At 42.5% G+C, this 18,247-nt stretch overlaps 1 protein-coding gene across 3 annotated transcripts; it reads right to left on the bottom strand.

Annotated features, from left to right (window-relative positions):
• Window positions 1-7: 7 nt before the first annotated feature.
• LOC310668414 (tripartite motif-containing protein 54-like) lies at window positions 8-18,227 on the bottom strand. Of its 3 annotated transcripts, none has more exons than XM_083421707.1 (7): window positions 18,000-18,226; window positions 15,458-15,616; window positions 13,938-14,108; window positions 6,112-11,962; window positions 4,320-4,584; window positions 2,689-2,787; window positions 8-1,964 (listed from the first exon to the last, which is right to left on the bottom strand). In XM_083421707.1, exons 1-4 carry the CDS (start codon window positions 18,171-18,173, stop codon window positions 11,351-11,353), a joined length of 1,116 nt encoding a protein of 371 aa, XP_083277833.1. In that variant the 5' UTR covers window positions 18,174-18,226; the 3' UTR covers window positions 8-1,964; window positions 2,689-2,787; window positions 4,320-4,584; window positions 6,112-11,350. The 3 variants fall into 3 exon arrangements, with proteins under 3 accessions (XP_083277833.1, XP_083277832.1, XP_083277834.1); XM_083421706.1 differs by having other exon boundaries at window positions 2,689-2,782; XM_083421708.1 differs by lacking the exon at window positions 15,458-15,616 and having other exon boundaries at window positions 2,689-2,782; window positions 18,000-18,227.
• Window positions 18,228-18,247: the final 20 nt, after the last annotated feature.

Below are 18,247 nucleotides of genomic sequence, written 5' to 3'. Positions count from 1 at the left end.
CAGAATGTACTACTACAAAGCAGTTTATTGAGCAGCCTAGTTTACTTAAGTACTTCTTAAACATATGACACTTTGGAGCCTTAAGAGTTTAAACCATTACACCATTCTCTTTTCTACTCAGTTTGGATAGAATACTTTGTACCAGAGACTTCTCTTAGCAAAAAGCCAAGGATACATTCTGTAGGCTAAAAGGTAGCTCAAGGTTTCCCCACATTTTTTGGCTTACTCAGTGAGCAAAACTTTTCTAGCCAGTCTTCCAAACCTTAAACCACAACCTAGTGGAGGAAGATTTAAAACTGAGCCAATATCATCCTGTTGTAATATTAAAGCCCTAAGAAAGGCAGCAGGTTGTATAGTTAACTCCTTGCGGGCAAAACCACTGCCCTAAAACTATGCAACCTACTACCTCTTCCTAGGAACCCACCACTTCTTCAGCAATCCTTCAAAAAAGAAAAGAAAAAGATTAGCTGTAGTGAAAGACATACTTTATACAACATAAGGCAAGATGCTGTATCACAATTGTATGCGTTCAGTTACTATAGGTGAACCACTTGCTACGTAAGTACAAAGCTATTCACTGTTAGTCCTTTGTTATATCATTAATAGTATACATACTTAATATCCTCCCAATTAAACTTAAACAAAACACTTGTTTTTTTTAATCCAACTCAGATCAAACCAAGTGGCACATATTTTCAAGATGCAGATACCTGAAATGATCAAATTAATGCTGAAAAATAGAGTTGCATTAAGTTACAGATCTTCTGTGCAAATCATTGCATTTATTTTCCATTAAGAGAGGTCCCACCAAGGTTGCTGGTAAACTCAGCAAAAACACTGCAGAATTTTTACTCCTCAAGGAAGGCAATAGATTGTATAGTTATCTCCTGAAGAGGGCAAAATAACTGCCCTACAACTATACAATCTACTACCTCAACCTGATAAGAGAAATATATTTAGAAGGGTTCTATTTCCAGTTAATTTGTTCTGAGTCTACCTGCCCATGGACTGGATCCTGAGACTTACTTGCAGATGGGGACATCTCCATCTCCTCTCACCTGTGCTTCACAAAAAGCCTCTCTGGAAGGATATCCTAAACAGTGCGGAATAGGGCACCAGTGGGCCAGCCCAATACAATTTGCTGCCCTAAACAAATGATGATACAGCTCCATTTCATATAAAGATCCAGCTGGACTGGCAGGCACATCTTACTTCAGAACAGTTTCCTCTATTTTGCCAAGGGCAGCAGACTAGCTTCGGAGAATGAGGTGGGGGCTGCCTCCTGAGGAGGATGCCTCAACTTTGCCTATTGGCCCTGGCTCAGAGAAGGGAAAACAGTATCATTGGATAAAGGCACACTTTGCACAAGGTACCTCTGGCCAATTCAGGTCTGCTCCCCACATAGTTCACACCTTTCAGGAGGCCCCCTGACTCTAAGGAGGAACAGATGGTGAGGAGATGATAGAAGTCCCTTTCCACAAGCTTCTTTCCACTCTTGTTCCTCAGGATCCAACTCTTTGAGTCCACATTTCCTTGACAAGTGTGTCCGGTGAGCCATCATTACAGCCTCCCAGTTGTAATCGTATAGCCAGTAACAAAGCCATACAGATATCACAGATGATTGTCTGCCTCTTTAGGAAAGACAGTAGACTGTATAGTTATCTCCCAGTGGTGGGTATGACCCTAAAAACTATACAACCTACTACCTCATCCCACAGCGCAGGTATCTTCACTTAAGGTATGTTGATTATGTTCTTAAAAAGAACAAGTTTACCTGAATGCTTATAACAAGCCAAGTCATTTCAATACTTTTTAACACACACACACACACACAACAAATAGCTGATGGATAAAAGAATGGTTAAACCGTAGACACTTCTCTGGATAGCAACATTCAGTAGACTGTAAATGTTCAAGCAAAGGAACTACAATACAATATTCTTCTTCCTGTTCCCCACTCAAACCTGAAAGGAGGAAGAAAGGTTAATGAAAAACCCTCCAAAAAAATATAAACTTCAACTATATGGTGTCATAATATTACACAAGTAGTGCAGCAAATCAATCCTCCAGCTTATTCTAAAGGAAGATGCAGTTCAGAAATCAATACTGCCTATACTCAAAAGAATTTTACAAGTGAATTTTGGAATGTACTTAAATGCAACAAGTTGTGGGGTTTTTTTAGTTTCCTATTTTTGGAACTCAAGAACATTCTTACTCCTTTACTGGAAGAAGCTAAAAATCTCTATAATGTAGTCAGCTTTTGAATATTAAAAAAAAATCTGATTGCTATATGAAGCTCTTCATGACATACCAAGGAGGACTTCGGAGGAAACTTTCTGTTCAATGTAGTCAGGGATAAGCTATTAGGAAATATCATCCCACATTTTTCTAATGGCTGAATCATACCAGCACAAAAAGAAGGTATAATTTGGTTTAATTTCTCTTTACTGCTGAGAATAGAATGATGTCGCTATCTTATTTTTTTGGGGGGGGGGGGGTTATTAGTTATAATGGCTTGAATCCAGAGTTCCCATTAGTGGAACTCTATCCACAAGATACACTCACTGGAAGATGAGGGGTAAGATGATTTTTTACTGTTCCTTCTCCTCTCCGAAATTCTGGTTTTCAGAGAGCTTCTGGAACAGTGGAAGAGGCGGTGTGAGGTTACAAAGACTCAACAAAAATTACCTCCTCTTTCTTCTTTGGGAGCCTTCTCTGGATATTCATCCCTTGCATTAATGTAAGGAGTTCTCCTATTCACAGAAGAAACAGAGGCAACCCACTACCCTCAAAGCAAGGAAATATAACATACATTTTAAAATACAATTTCAAAATTTCTAGAGCATTATATCACAGCAATATTTAAATCTCTAAAAGCATACTCCATATAAGTAGTACTCGGAACAAAAATAATTGGAATCTTTTATCATATGTATGTATTGACTTTTAAAATGATTATTTTACAGTATGATTCAGTCACATCTCCTTACTGAACAACTGCTTTTAATTAAAACATCTACAATTTCTTGTGCATTTTCTTAAATTGTTCTCATTAGACATGCACAGAAACCAAAGCACTGGGCCTTGATGATGACTCAAATAATAGTACCTAAAATATTTTAAAGCAATTCTGTATTTTTGTGTGGATAGCAATAAAAATTTTCAGGTCTCCCTCTGCAGGTGGAGAGGGAGGCCCATTCCCATAATAAAAGTCCCATCCTAGCTGTTATGGAGAGGACTATCAGTATTAGGCCTCCACTGTCAGTACTCTAAAGGCAGAAAGGAAAATGAGGGAGTGTTCACATGGCAGATGAGAAGAGGCACTGATCTGCTAAGACCTAAAAAAGCCTCCTGCCACCCCCACATGCCCTGGGAAGATGATGGGGGATGTATACCAATGGAAACACACCCAAAACAGGTTTACTGGCAGAAGCAGTGGAATAATTTGAAGTGGCTGTGAAACACTCACCATTTAGATTTCCCACAATACCCTAATGTGTTTCTCCAAGAAATGTAGAAATGTAGACTGGGAGAAACAGTGGATGCAGCACTGGTGTCATAATCTACGAGTTCTCAGGCAGATTCCCAAAGTCTGGACCAAACCCAACTCACATTAATTAATTCACGTTAAAATGAAAAGTAACAATTTGGCCCTAGTTTGCCTTGCAAAGCTTTACCCTGCTTTGCACTAGTTTATTATTTCTTGAAACACATAATTTAATGATCCAACCACTACTGTGAAAGCTGCTATACAAACTTTATTCTCCAGTCTTCTGTTTAGCTTCTTGTCAGTTCCAACCCTGCTTAGTCAGAGATGGAATTGTCTCAAGCACCCTATATTCAGTTTTGCAAGTTCTAAAACTGAATGAATGTCTCCAGCATCAAAGCCAATTTTATTATGTTTACATATATCAGCACTTGCATCTTAGCAAAATCCAAATTTTACTGCAGTGTAGCACTACAGCAGCCTTCCCCAGCCCAGTGTCCTTCAAGATGATTTGGACTCTCAATGCACATTGCCCCCAAACAGCACACTCATTAGTCAGGGACAATGAGTTATAGCTGTTACAGTTGGAACACATGGAGAACATCAGGTTGGTGGAGGACTGTACTACAAAAATGCAACAAGTATATAAAAGACATATCACTAGCTCCTCTATACTGTTTATCAATGCCATTCATAAACTCAATTTTATCTGACCTAACGTTAAGCACAGATTACACTTTCAACTGATTAATGTCCATCAATGAAATGTAATTTGGTAATAACAATTTTATCAACTAAATATATATCAAATAAATTGCTTCTAACAATCTACAGTATGTTTATTCAAGTATCCCAGAAGGCAGTTGTTTCCTGAAGTCTATCATCTCTGAGCTTCCTTCCCTTCTTCTGAAACTTTGTGCTTTCTGTCTTCCCACTTTCCCACACACAAGACAGCTGGAGTTCAGCAAACTGCTTAACAAACCAACTACCCCCAAGGATTTACAAACCCCATAAAACTGTTTCCAAGTACTTTCCTTTATCATCTTCAATGCCAAGTCCAGTCACCACATCTGAGGCTAATGTTTCTCCTTCCTCAACTGTAAAGAAGCAGATATTATTACAGACTGTCAATCTATATGATCATATTTTCCTACCAATGCAATTTATGTTTTGCCAGAGAAAGCAAACGAGTCGCTTTGCAACCTTTCTACCTACCCACAAAGGGGATATAACAAGGAACGCAGCCCAGCAGCAGAATTGCAAGGGACAAAACACATCCACCCCATATCCTAAAGAGGTCTGAAGCTTTGGAACATGTAGCTCTAACTGCCATAAGCCACTATCTAAAATTGGGAATTTGAGGATTAAGCTGTGCCAGAGGTGCCACCTTCAAAAACCATCCTACCCTTTCTCCCTCCCATCAGCAACTCGGTGGTAAAACAAAAAGACTCAGCGGCCACAGCATGGGAAAGCCACTCACCTTCCCCGATTTCCAAAGTTAACACACATACATATACAAAGTTAATGCAGCCTTCCAGCCCCCAAGGACATGCAGGAGACGACCCCGCAGTCCCGCCCTACTCTGCTGCCAGTCTCAGAACGGGCATTTGATGCCGCAAGAAGACCTACTGAGCCCCTAGGCCGGCGGTTTACTCGGAGGTAAGCCGGCGGGCGCACGATCCTTTCCCTCAGCTTGCGATGCCAGGCACAAGGGAGGGAGGAGAACGCGCGGGAAGGAGAGGCGGCGCGCCTCGTGGTAAGGGAGCCGCTTGCCAAGAAACAGCCCACCTCCTGCTCCTCCTCCCCTGCCTGCCTGCCTGCCTCCCTCCCTCCCGTCCACCGTAGAATGCCCGGGGGAGGGAGGGCGCCCGCCTCGCAGGCCTTTCTTCGCCCAGGGGTTCTCGGGGCCCAACGTTCCAGCCAATGGGAGGGAGGGAGGGAACGTTGAAGCGGCGGCGGGGGGGCGCAGGAGGATGAGCGCGAGAAGGAAGCAGCGACGGTTTTCGGCCGGCAGTAGGCGGGAAAAAGGGGTGCCGAGAGGGAGAGAGACGGGGCGGGGCTTTCCCCCATCTTACTCGGGAGTCCCCGCCGCAGCATCACCTCGCGCCCCACCCACTTTCTCTCTTCCCTTCCATCCCGCCCTCACACAAGCCAAGGTCTCTCTCTCTCTCTCTTGCCCACCGCGAACTTGCTACGGGAAGTGACGCGACACGTACAAGCTAAGCGCCCTCGGCCAACAGCAACGGAGGGTGACTGCCGAGCAGCCAATCGGCGGTCGCTTAGTGGGCGGGGTTTCCCGGAGCCTCAGGTTTGTCAGGGAAGGCGCGGCGGCAATGGGAGGGGTGGAGGGGGAGAGAGAATGGAAGAGAGCGGGGAAGCGGGCTAGAGAAGCTGAGGGGGAAGGAGACGGCGGAGAGGATCTGTGACTGGAACGCGAAGAGGGAAAGCGGAGGTTCTGCCCCGCTCCTCCGTAGCCGGGAGCTCGGGGGTAACCTGAGGGGCTCTTCCCTCTCCCGCGCGCACCGGAACAGCGCCGGCTCCCTTCATGGAAGGACCGCTCCTGCTTCTTCCCTCAGCGGTCCCTCCCTTGTTCCCCCATCTCTATCCCACACACACACCGGTACCTGCAGAAGGATGACCCAGCGCCACCCAAGACCCGGATGGAAGAACCGCCGTCGATGGTGCTGCTCCTGCAGCAGCGCTACCGCCTTTCCCCGCAGTGGATCACGGGAAAAAAGACTGATGACGCCGCCCCCCCCCTCCTCGGAAGAATGGAAAAACTCCGCCCCCGCGGCGTGCGCCGAGTTAAGGGAAGGAGCGTGACCCGTCCGTCACCCACGCTTGCTCGCTGTCATTGGAGCACTTAGCCCGTGGCCCCGCCCTAGTGCAAGATCGTGTCTTCTGATTGGAGGAGTGCGGGCTCCTGTGTCAGCCTACCCTACCTGGTTGGTGCTCAAATTCCTTGGCCCCTGCTCCGCCCTCTCCTAATGGGAGAGCGCCCTCGGCTTTGCCCACTCGGAGGGAACGAGGGCTGGCCGGCGAGTCACGTACTGCCTCCTCGCCGTCCTCTCTGCGTCCTTCCTCGGAGCTAAAACCCACCCACCGTCCTCTCAAGTCTGCGGGCGCCAGAATTGATAGCTGCCGCGGCTTTGGTCTCACTCTGACAAAGGCTGCTGGCAGCCGGCTGTGCTGAGGAGGAGTTAGAAGCAGCCGAGGAGTCTCCTGGAGCCTTGACCAGGGCATCGTTAATAGACACGACCCTATGCATGTTTCCTCAGAAGTGCAGTGAAGGGATGCAGCTTTACAGCTTTAAATTTGTTAGCCTTTCGGGTAGTGCAAGATGCTTAGGCTGCCGTCAGTGAGGAATCTAAATTGTCAGAGGTGATGAGGGTTGCAGGCCAACAGCGTCTGGTTTTCCCATCTCTTCTGTTTTAACTTGCCTAAGGATAAACTCTCTTCCACTTGCCTAATCTGTAAGGCAATGGCAAGGGGTGGGGAGGGTGCCAGCTCTGCCAGTGTATTGCGGGAGAGCAATCAGCAGAAAATACTTTGCACTTTCATACGTGATACATTTTGAGGAGGAGTTCTGTTGTGTCCATTCTTTCCACCTGGTATTTAAAAGATATACAGCACCACCTAAAGCTTACCTAATACATGGCAAATTCAGAAATTGTAAAGACACTCTGCATATGCAGGGTGTACCACATTAATGAGCTCAATTCTCACGGTTAGTCTAAAAGTTGGTGCTCTTCCCATCCTCAAACTGCATGACTTTTGCGCTTTATATTTCATGCTTCCTGCCAGTGCTCTACTTCATGCAACAGTTAAGGGCAAAAGAAACCAACATTATTTCTTAGTTCCAAGCTCACATCTCAGAATATGGGATTTTGACTGCAACCTCATGAAATACCAAGATTGCTTTAGCACTTGTTGTGGGCAAGAAAGCAGAAGTTCACATGAGGGAACACAAGCTATTGTGGTTGGGCTTCCTTGATTGACCTCCTTCCCCCTTTTTTGTAAAGTGCACTCCTCTACCCCATATATTAACTTCCGTTTTCCCTCTGCTTTAAGTTAATTAGTCGTTAAAGTGAAACCTTGCAGCCTGGGTTTTTTTATCTTGTTATGGAGAGCTGAACTGCAACTGTCATTTCCATGCGAAGCTCAATGTGCCCCATCGATCTTACCAGCAGTTCTTTGGCATTTTCTGTTATTGATTATAAGGTGTTGGCTCACTAGTGCAGAATTGCTGAGAGAACAGAGTTGCTGAGAATTGCAGAAAACAAGAATATAGAATCGGGAACAGAAAACATTGGATTGACAGCAGGATTTAGTTTAGGACTAGGACTGGATTTGAGCTCAGGCCAAGACATGGACCAGACAAGAAAGAGACATTAAAAAGGCCACTTATGTAAACACCGAGAACTTCAGGATGATTTACTGTTCTCAGCATCTTTTAACATATTTTAATAGCCTTAACCCTTGAGGATAGATGCAAGAATCAGCAGGCAAAACGAACTTCTCTGAAATAACTCCTAGGGGTAGCATACAAGGCAAGAGAGAACAAAACTAGTATGAGGGCTCTGTGATCCACAGTAGGTGTGAGGTCTGCCTCCTCAGATCAAGTAGTTGGGCAATCATCTAAATCGGTTAACCAAAGAGCAAGGAGTATGGCTACCTACCCATACCCGCTCCTGATATAATTTAATACAAATTGTTACCTTCATTCTTGTGCCTTGGGTGAGACTCTGGACTGGTTCAAATGCGTAAGCCACACTCTTGTGTCCCTGCTGGGGCCATGTCATTATATGAACTGCTGTGTCAGTGCAGGAGTGGGTTAAACTACAGTACTCTGAATTGTTGGAAAGCAAGGTAGTGCAACTTCAGTTCTGTTTTCTATCACAAGAGGGAGCATGAGTCCCATATTGCTGAAGAGGTGTGTAGCTGCATGTATTATGCATGCATGTAGAGAAGAGCTTGTTCATTAAGGATCATGGCTTGGATCAATTGGGTTAGATGTGATGAGCTTCTGGTCCATAGCTGTCAACATTTCCCTTTTTCAAAGGGAAATTCCCTTATTCCTAATAGGATTCCTCGCAAGAAAAGGGAAAGGTTGACAGCTATGTTCTGGTCATTTCAGCTGAATGATTCTGATTCAGACTTCAAACTTGAACCTTACCCTAATAAGAACTATAAACACCTACAAGCAGAAATATTCTCATTTGCACCTAATTTTGGAGATATATATTTAAGACGAAATAAATGCCCCTGTAAACTCCCTTGCCAGAATGAGAAGAGATAATGCTTTATATACTAAGCAATATCATTTTGCTTCACGTTAGTATAAGCCAAATTATCTTTTGGTTATGAAATTATAGCACTGGTGACAAATTGGTACAATAGGAAAATGGTTTCCTGTTGCCATAGCACATGCTGAACTAGAGAAAAAGAATTTTTAATAGAGTAACAGGTAACAATATATTTTTGAAGTGGAATATTTTTGTTCACTGAATATATTAGTTTGAGCCTACCAATAGATGAATGGAAGCTGACTCAACAAGGAGTGACAATTAGTCACTATTGAATTAATAGAACCTCTATTTCTGCTGTATATACACCATTGTTCTGTACCTTACCCAGTCATAAAGTAATCTGCAGTAGTAATGCTTTTGTTCTAAAATATAGTTGCTCATATAATTTAAGGGGTTTTACTAAACTGTCAGTAATTTAAAAATAAATATTTGAAATAAGTTGTTTTTAAAAGTGCTTGGTTCGTTTTTTATCAAACAGCAGACTAAGTACTGTACTAACACAGCAGAACACAGATTAAGACATGGAATCTGCTGTTCTGGCAGAGTGGATTGTCCAAAACCTAGGCTACTCTCTCTCTCTCTCTCTCTCTCTCTCTCTCTCTCTCTCAATATGGATACTTGCCACTGTTATGACTAATTGCTTAACAAGCACTTTACAGTTGTTTTGCAGCTGTTGCAGCAATGTTTGTAATAATCTCTCAGGTGATCATTTTACACATAGAGGACCAAGGATTCATTTTCAAAAAGGAAGAAACCCTATATCATTTTAATCCTCTCAATCGAGTATTTTCATGCCCCAGGCCACACTACTGCTGCTACCTAAACATCTCTGTAATTTTGATATTTTTCCATTGCTCTTCTTGAAATCCATAGATCTTTCAGTCTTACATCAGTCTAGTGAAGTAGATCAGTACCAGGATCTGGTTGGGGAGGAATTGGGGCAGGGCGGTGCAGGGGGCTGCAACAGTAAGGGTCACAAGGGGAAAGTTCTGTTCTGTGAACATGAACTGTGTTACATTCATAGAAGGTATATTAAGAACCAAGCCAATGATGTGTCCATTGCCATAGATAAGGTAGGATTTATAACTAGGCTTTTCAGCTTGAAGTATAAAATGCTAGCTAAAAGATCAGGTTTACTGTCAACAGTAACTTCCATTCATTCTGCCACACTTTGGAAATAAGAGTTGTGTTTTATCATGACCAGCATATTTTTCATGACTAACACACTTGCATATAAACCACAACTTCTAGTTTTGAGATGCATGCAAGTAGTAATCAAGAAAATATAAATTGCATTTTGAATGGAAAATTAATTTATGGATGTCTGCAGCATTCATGTATTTGAAAAGGAGACCCAGCTCTGGAAGGCACAAATAAAACAAAGCTTGATTTACGAAATATATGTGCTATATCTGATGTGTACAATTGTGCACACACAAAAACAGTCCCCTCCCCCCCCTGAAAATTATTAGGCTGTGGTAAAGAAAGAACTAAGACCAAATGTTTTTCATACAATGCTCAGAAATACTTCAGTTTTTCAAATTGTGGTTTCATTTTGTGAAATACAGGACATCTGTAAGAATAACCATCAGTGACATTTTTGTCACTGCAGCTATGCCTCAAAATGTGTCATTTGCACCTGAAAACCTTGGCACCATATGTTTGAGACAATGAGTTGGCTCACTACAATTTCAATGTTCCCTTCACCAGTAAATCACTACATCTGTCTCACTGAAGACGTAAACTCACTAACAGAAAACCATTTTGTTGCCTCAGATCACCCAAAGAGAGATAGGCAGCAAATGTTGAAATGCTGAAAATGTTGCGTGGCTATGATGTTGCAGCATATGACTGACTTGTCTATTTCTTTTGGAGTTGATTTTATCTGGCATTCTACAGTTGCTGCTAATGATGAGTATTTAATCACTTTGTGGTGAGAATAAAAAGTCTATCCTGACCCAAACGTATATTTTAATTTTGAACATCTCTTCCACTTTGCATTCCACGTTAAGATCACACTGAGTCTTGTGTGGAAAGGTCCTAAAGCATATGTGAAATGAATTCTCATTACTCAAATTTATCTGTCAATCTGTCTATCAGTTTTCTGGAAGCTTCAAGGTCATAGTCCTGGCTATGGAAGGTTCTTCTAAGCAAAGTAAACTGGAGTTGTAGAGAGTTTGTTTTTCTAACAATTAGTCTACAAGTTAACTAGTGAGGCCAGATGACAGCAATATTAAAAGTACAATCCTGTAGCCATTATTTAAGCATTGTGGTATCCTCCTCTTGAATTTTACCAGTGACCTTTTTTCACAAACTTTCAAATAATTATGTAAGGGTGATGATGATTAATTAGCAGGGCCCAACACAATATGTGTCAAATGCCATGCCATGTGGTTGCATCTATAAATATTTTATTTGCTAATGAGTAGTGAAAATCGATTAGAAGAACATTTGTTTCTGTTTCTTTTTTTAATAAATTATTTTGCTCTTGGAGGTCTTGTTTCTAAAGCTTTACCTATTCCATGGCTTGCCTTGATATTGATTCTGTTTCCAATTAGATGTCATTCCTATTTGGTGTACTATTGTTATCCCTTTGGGAGGCATTTTGATTAAGATCTTGCTTTGTTTCGTTTGCTTTTTGGAAAAAATCCATTAATTTTTCGTAGAAGGACTCATTAGACATTTCATCAGAAAAAGAAAATGTGGGACATTCTGGCCTGAACACATCAGGGAGCTCATCTGACCTTGTAGGTGTTTCATCGGAATTAGAGGAGACATAGTTGTTGATATGGGTGGCTTTGATCAAATCTTTAAAATATTGCCCAACGGAAATATGATAATCTTTTTTGTTGGGGTATAAGGAATTTCCTTTTGCAAGTTTCTCTATCTTGCTTCTGAGTATTTTATCCTCTTGGAGAAAATGCACTGAATTTGAATGCTGTTCCAAGAGAGTTTTCATTTCTTGATAAAGGTTTCTTGGGACTTCAAGCTCATTTGCCAGCTGCTGAAGGTTTTCTACTTTCATAGAATACTCTTTGCCTAATATTGCTTTGAGTTCAGTCATTCTCCGCCGGATCCCTTTCAGTAAGCCTGCTCCAGTGGCATCGATAACAACCTTGACTTCAGCAGCAGTATCCGTAAGTTCATTGATCAGCATTTCAATTTCCTGTTGAAGTATGATATAGAATTTCTTAATAATGCCCAGAAAGTACAATTTAAACATTTTTAAAACTACTTCAGCTTCATTATTCAAAGCAATTATTGGTAAATGGTAATCCCCAGATACATTGCAAAGAAAGCCCTATGGCTTATATCGAGGATATAATAGCATAATCTTTTCTGGAGGCATCTATGAGTCTCTAAAAGACTGTGCACTCAAATTCTGCTATTGAAAAGGCAGCATGCTGTTCTTTAACAAAACAATCACGAGTTAGCTGAGAAATTGTACTCTCTAGCCACCTACAGTCAACTGTGACTTTGTGCAGTCTGCCTATGTGGTTGCCCATATATATGGGAATGGCATATGGTGACAGAAAATGTATAACATCTTCACAAAAGGAGAAGGAAAAGTTGCCAATATTTGAGAAATCTTAACTTTATGCTGCCGTTATTGTCCTCTAACTCAAAGACCAGAATAGCCAGAGAAGATGAAGAGAAGAAGTGTGTTTTGCTGCCTTCGAGGAAGAATCCCTGGACTCGCAGGGCTGGGCCAGTGAGATGGATGCAGGCAGGTATGCCTCACCCACCAATCCCTATTCATATCCAGTCCCAAGAAAATCCAGAAAGGGACTTGGGTTGTGCTTCCTGACAGCTGTCCAAGTGTCCCAGAGTTTTTATTTATCCCCTTCCCTTGTAACACTCCATGAGTTGACTTCTATGTCCCCAAGGTGTTGCCTGGCAGTGACATTGCTGCCTTGCCAGTTTGGTTTGGTTTTTGCTTCGAGCCTCCTAGCTTTGCAGATACTGCTGTTTTGCTTCTCTCACATGGGGTGGTCTGAGGTAAGGGGGCAGCAGCAAAGCAATTCCCTTTCTCATGGGTTGATATTTTGCCATAACAAAACTCCAAATGGCTTTTAATGAAGGTGCTATGCCACTATATCTGAAAGGGGGGGGGGACATCACTTTTCTGGCCCAAAGTAAACCACAAATGTGGTAATGTACATTGCCCCTAGTGCTGGAACAATATGGTCATGTAATCATATTGTTCGTAGTTTCACAAACAAGACACCCAGTTTCTCCCACATCCAGTTTCACCAGTTCCTCCTCTCCTAACTAATCTGAAGAGTTGTAGTCAATTCCATTCATTCTTTCATTCAAAAGATGTTTCCCTCACTCTTCAGCTGGAAAAGTTTCCAGATTGCAAATCAATTTTGAAAAACAGAATAGCACAGTCTCTGCCCCCAGGCCTACAGACTAAAAAGACATGGCACAGAGAAGTTGGAGAGGGGAGACAAAAACTAGCAAGCTCGGGCACTAAATGGTGTTACCAAGTTCTTTCAATGGCCAGTTTTCAGTGGACATGGATGCAGCACTGGGAGTTCCGAAAATAGGTCAGCACTGGACTGGGTGTGGGCTACAAGTGAATCTCAGTCCAGACACAAAAGGAGCACTATGTGGATATGACAACACACCCAACCCCAATTAGGATCAAATTCACAGGGGTGGTGTTAGTTCTGGTCATTGCTCTAAATGGCCAGGTGGCAGCCATGGCTTTCCATCAACTTAGGCCAATAACCTACTTGTGGCCTTAGAGAAATCTTGGCCACATTTACCTATACTCTGGGTAGACTACTATATGTGATGTCTTTGAAGGTAACCTCTCTCTTATGAACAGATTAAAATCTGTTCTTATAAATAGGGCAATTTTACCCAGCACACTAAAATTAACTTGTTAACCTGGTATCTGTGATGAGTATCCATTCAGAGACGTTAAAAGTGTGACCTTTTGGAAAAGAACAAATAGCATACTAGCTGTAGCTAACACTGAAAGTCCTATAAGTCAGGGCCAAACCAGAAAGACTATCAAATTATTGCCTTGTTGGAAATGTAAAGAAAAAAAAACCACTAAGCATGAAAATTAAAAATTGTTTTTGTTAATGGTGAGATTATTTTTTAAAAATATCAGGCTTCTTTTACTGCACCTTCTTAGCTTGTTCAGCATGTTCAGATTGTTGGTTTACCCAATCTAAATCTTTGATCAATCTCATTTTCCTCTCTGAGTAAACTTCAGACAGTTTTGCTACATTGTGGGACTCATGCTCTCCAAAGAGTTTGCAGATGGCGCATATCGGCTTATCATCAGTCAGGCATACCTGGATGAGAATGGGCAATATATGTCATGTCATTGTCCAGCACAGCAAAAAATTTACACCACTTTTTAAGCATCTAAATAAGATATTGCCTCAGAGCTGTCAGCTAACTGTATTTTAGGCTGCAATCCTTACATATTAACCTGGGAATAAGTCCTATTGAACTTAATGGAGCTTTCTTTTGTTTCTGTTGTTAAAATTAAAAAGACTCATATTTTATTTTCATTTACTCTTGCACCAGTCTAGTATTCACTGAATTATATCCTGTAATCTTGCTGCAGGAAGATACCTATTATTATTATTATGTTTGAACATGGAAGCACATATAGTTCAAATAAAGAGCTGTCTCCAACCAAGTCATATTGAGAAAAGACCCGTTGAAATAAAGGGATTTAAGTTTGCCAGGTCCATTGATTTCGTTGGGTCTACTCTGATTATGGCTTAGCTGAATACAACCCTCTCTTCTTTTTTTAAGCAAATCAATTGTTAAATGAGGTGACTTGCTGTGAGGGAAGGGGATGCAGATAACGCTGGTGCTTGCTGCTTTCCCCTTTTTTCCCATTGAATGTGTTGATTAGGATCTGGTCTTGTACCTGGGTGCGACAAAGGCATTTGACCTCTAAAGGAACAAGGACACCTTTTTAAAAGGTCACCAAACTGTGTGTGGGCACTGTCAGGAGGAGCTGTGGTGTCTCACAAGGAGTACCCAACAGGTGCAATATGGCACAATGCTTGCATAACATCAAGACATCACTTGAAAAAGCGGTGGCTATGTTAGCTGCATAAATGCAGTAGACCAGAACTGAAGCAATTCCTTGGTGCCTGGATGATGTTCAGCAGAGAACACTTTCCCCAGCCTGACGCGTTTTGCATAGTGTCTTACTCTTACCCAATCTAGAGGATCATGTAAATTTCCATCATATTGGAAGGGGCAGGGGGAGAGCCCTCACTTTTAGAGTTAATCAGGGCTGAGCCCCACTATTAGAGTGTGGTGACTGTCTCAGGCAGCAGAAGCTGGGGGACAATGCTGACAGGCCCAGCTGTGCCCCAACAGTCTGCTTCTCCTCTGTAAAATTGTAAGACGCCATAATGTCTTTTGCCTCAGGCAGCAGAATGTCTTGAGTCTGCCCTGGAGTAAATGTGTCTTTTAATCAGCCAGCATCAGATTTCTCTTTAGAGAATTGCTTTTCTCTTTTTATCTGATGTGTTGTTATTGTTATATACTGGTGTGGTATTTTGCAATGTTTAGCAGTTTATACATATTCCAAATTAACAACTGAAAATAAAGTAAAGCACTGCGGTTAAGTTAGTTTCATTAAGGAATAGAAAAAAAAGGAGTGGTGGAGTTATACCAAATTCATACGCTCTCCATGTTCTTCACATATCTGGGACAATTGGTCTTGTTCTTTGGCATGCACATTTTCAAGCTCATACTTATATTTTTCCAAAATACTCTCCACCAGAATATTTCTTGGCAAGCCAATGATTCCTCTCCCTCTCAAGGGTATGATCTGAAAGTGAGATGAAATCATCAAATGCATCCTGTAACATTTTGCTTCGAAGGTTTAATGTGGGGAAATGACGTAATTGTTCTGTACCCGGATTTTCTATCGATCAACATAATGTGAAGGTAAATTAAATGCTGCAACTATGCGGTATGCATATCAGTTTCTTTTTAGTACTACTGTATGTGTTTCCTTCTGGGTTGCCAATTCTTGTGAGCTAAAATGTTCCTTATAAATGATTGGAGATGTCAATTTAAAGGTAATAGAGATAAACTGATCTACATGATAATAATAGAAATTGCAAAACACATGAAAACCAAGTGAAGTTCCATCTTTACAGGAGCAGCTACACAAAATATTTTATGCCATGATAGGGAACAAGGTAGGGAGTAATGACACACTCTCAACTGGGCCAATTAAGGGCAATTCCAGTTTGTCATGAAATGTGGTCATTTTCAAATAGACTATTTGAATGATAGATTTTTATTATGTAATGTTAAAATGTGGCCATTGGCGTATGTATTACAGTGGTACCTCGGGTTACAAACACCTCGGGTTACAATCAATCAAGTTTATTACGGCCATGGGCCCATACAGAAAAAACATAAATAACAGCTTGTGGACGTGGGGGGAAAAAAAAGAAAAAAGAAAAAAAGAAATGAACAGCCGCTAAAACACCCCTATAACAATAAAATACTGTAAGATGGAATGGCATCCTACACCTTAATTAGCTTGTAGTGCTCCTTGGCGTCGCTTTTGGGTAAGGACCGCGGCCAGGAACCTAGCCACTTTCAGGGTCGTATGGGTATCCGTATCCTGCAAGATTTGGGCAAGGTGGAATGTTGGAGGGGTACCCACTAGTTTCTGAATGATTGATCCCAGCAAATTTGCCCGTAGCACATTAAACAAGGGGCAAGAGAACATAATGTGCTGGAGCGACTCCGGCGTCACCTTATCACATTCGCACATGGCGGGGACTTGGCCCTTTGAGAATCTATGTCTCAGGACATTGGAGGGAAAAACGTTAAACCTCGCTTTGGTGAAGGCCAGTCTATGGGCAACAGTCGAAAGGGAGGAGAGGTATGATGGGACGCAGTAAGATAAAGTGATACCAATGCTCTGGGGCGAACAAACACCTCCCCCCAGCATATAATTTCGCTGTAAGTCGATGTCGTCCAGTCTTTGGCGGATCAGTCTTTGAGCTGTGATTTGATCTAATTTTAGGGAATCTGAGGGAGAGATTCCATAACTCAAGAGTTTGGCATGAATTCTACTAGACCAAAAGCTAGAGAATTCATCTCGCCATAGGCATTGGACAAGGTAATGGTTTGGTAATCTATGCCACAATGATAACCAGTAATTGAAGGCTTGCTTCCACAGGCAAGTTTCTAAGGATGCGATCTTCAGTTCTAGTCGCATGGCTGCATTGCTAACGCACAGAGGGAGCATTAGGAGCCGACGTAGGAATTGGTTTTGCAGAGTCTCAAGGGGAGCAAGATCAGTCAACACGGCCCAGAGCGGGGCAGCATAAGCGAGCACAGCCACCACTTTTGCCTTGAACACCTTTAGGGCCGCACCTCGGGTTACAGACTCCACTAATCCGGAAGTAGTACCTCGGGTTAAGAACTTTACCTCAGGATGAGAACAGAAATCACGTGGCAGCAGTTGGAGGCCCCATTAGCTAAAGTGGTACCTCAGGTTAAAAACAGTTTCAGGTTAAGAACAGACCTCTGGAACGAATTAAGTACTTAATCAGAGGTACCACTGTAGTTAAAACAAGCTTGTTGGGCATGCAAAGTGGGGAGATAAATGTGATTCTATTTTTGGTCCTTTCTTGCCTGTGGTTATATATTTTGTACATGCAATTTGTAAATGTTGGGTTGTATCCACTGCAGCATATGCCCAAGGGGGGGTCCCCTGCTCCCTACAGTGGCTCTTGCTGTTACCACAAAAAAGCTTCTTCATGCCCAATATTCTCCAATTCCTGCTCCCACAGGTCATGCAGGGGGCTGAAGTGAGGTGGAGAGGCGCATGGAATCCCCCTTGCCTGAGCACTGCACACAGGCACACTGCACTGCACACTGAACACAACCCATTAGGAATGAAAAAGTCATACAGATCCCTGTGAGCTTGCACCGAGTTTACACTGCAGCTCTAGAACTGCGACATGAGGAATGTCGCTATCTGCAGAGGCTGTATGTTTCTTGCGATAGTGCTACTGCTCTATACGTCTGCCCAGTTGCTATACTTCTGACTGCCGGCTTCTGCTTTAATATTTCGCCGTTATCTTGTAGCGTGAATGTGGGCAGTTGGAAACCCACTCGTACTATCGGAGAGGGCAATCTGTAAGCAGATTGCAGAGGGCAAAACAAAGCTCTCTCTAACTTACTTTTCTGCACATTGGGCAGGAGAACTGTCCATTGACATGGCTACAGTTCTGGCTGATGAGGATCTTCTCCAGGCACTTCTTGCAGAAATTGTGAGCGCAGGATAGGACCAGCACGGGGGGAGTGAACAACTCTAAGCACACCGAACATGAAAGCACCTGTGCTAATGCCTCCATGACATGGCTGCACTCAAAAGACCGGAGCCTCAACTTGCCTTCTCTTCTAGCCGCATTCTCATTTAAGTTCTAGA

This window comes from Podarcis tiliguerta, assembly GCF_965153285.1.
Source record: "Podarcis tiliguerta genome assembly, chromosome: 2".
In the NCBI taxonomy this organism is placed as follows: Eukaryota; Metazoa; Chordata; class Lepidosauria; order Squamata; family Lacertidae; genus Podarcis; species Podarcis tiliguerta.
Note: the sequence above shows the minus strand (reverse complement) of the source record. Positions and strands in the feature narration are given on the sequence as shown.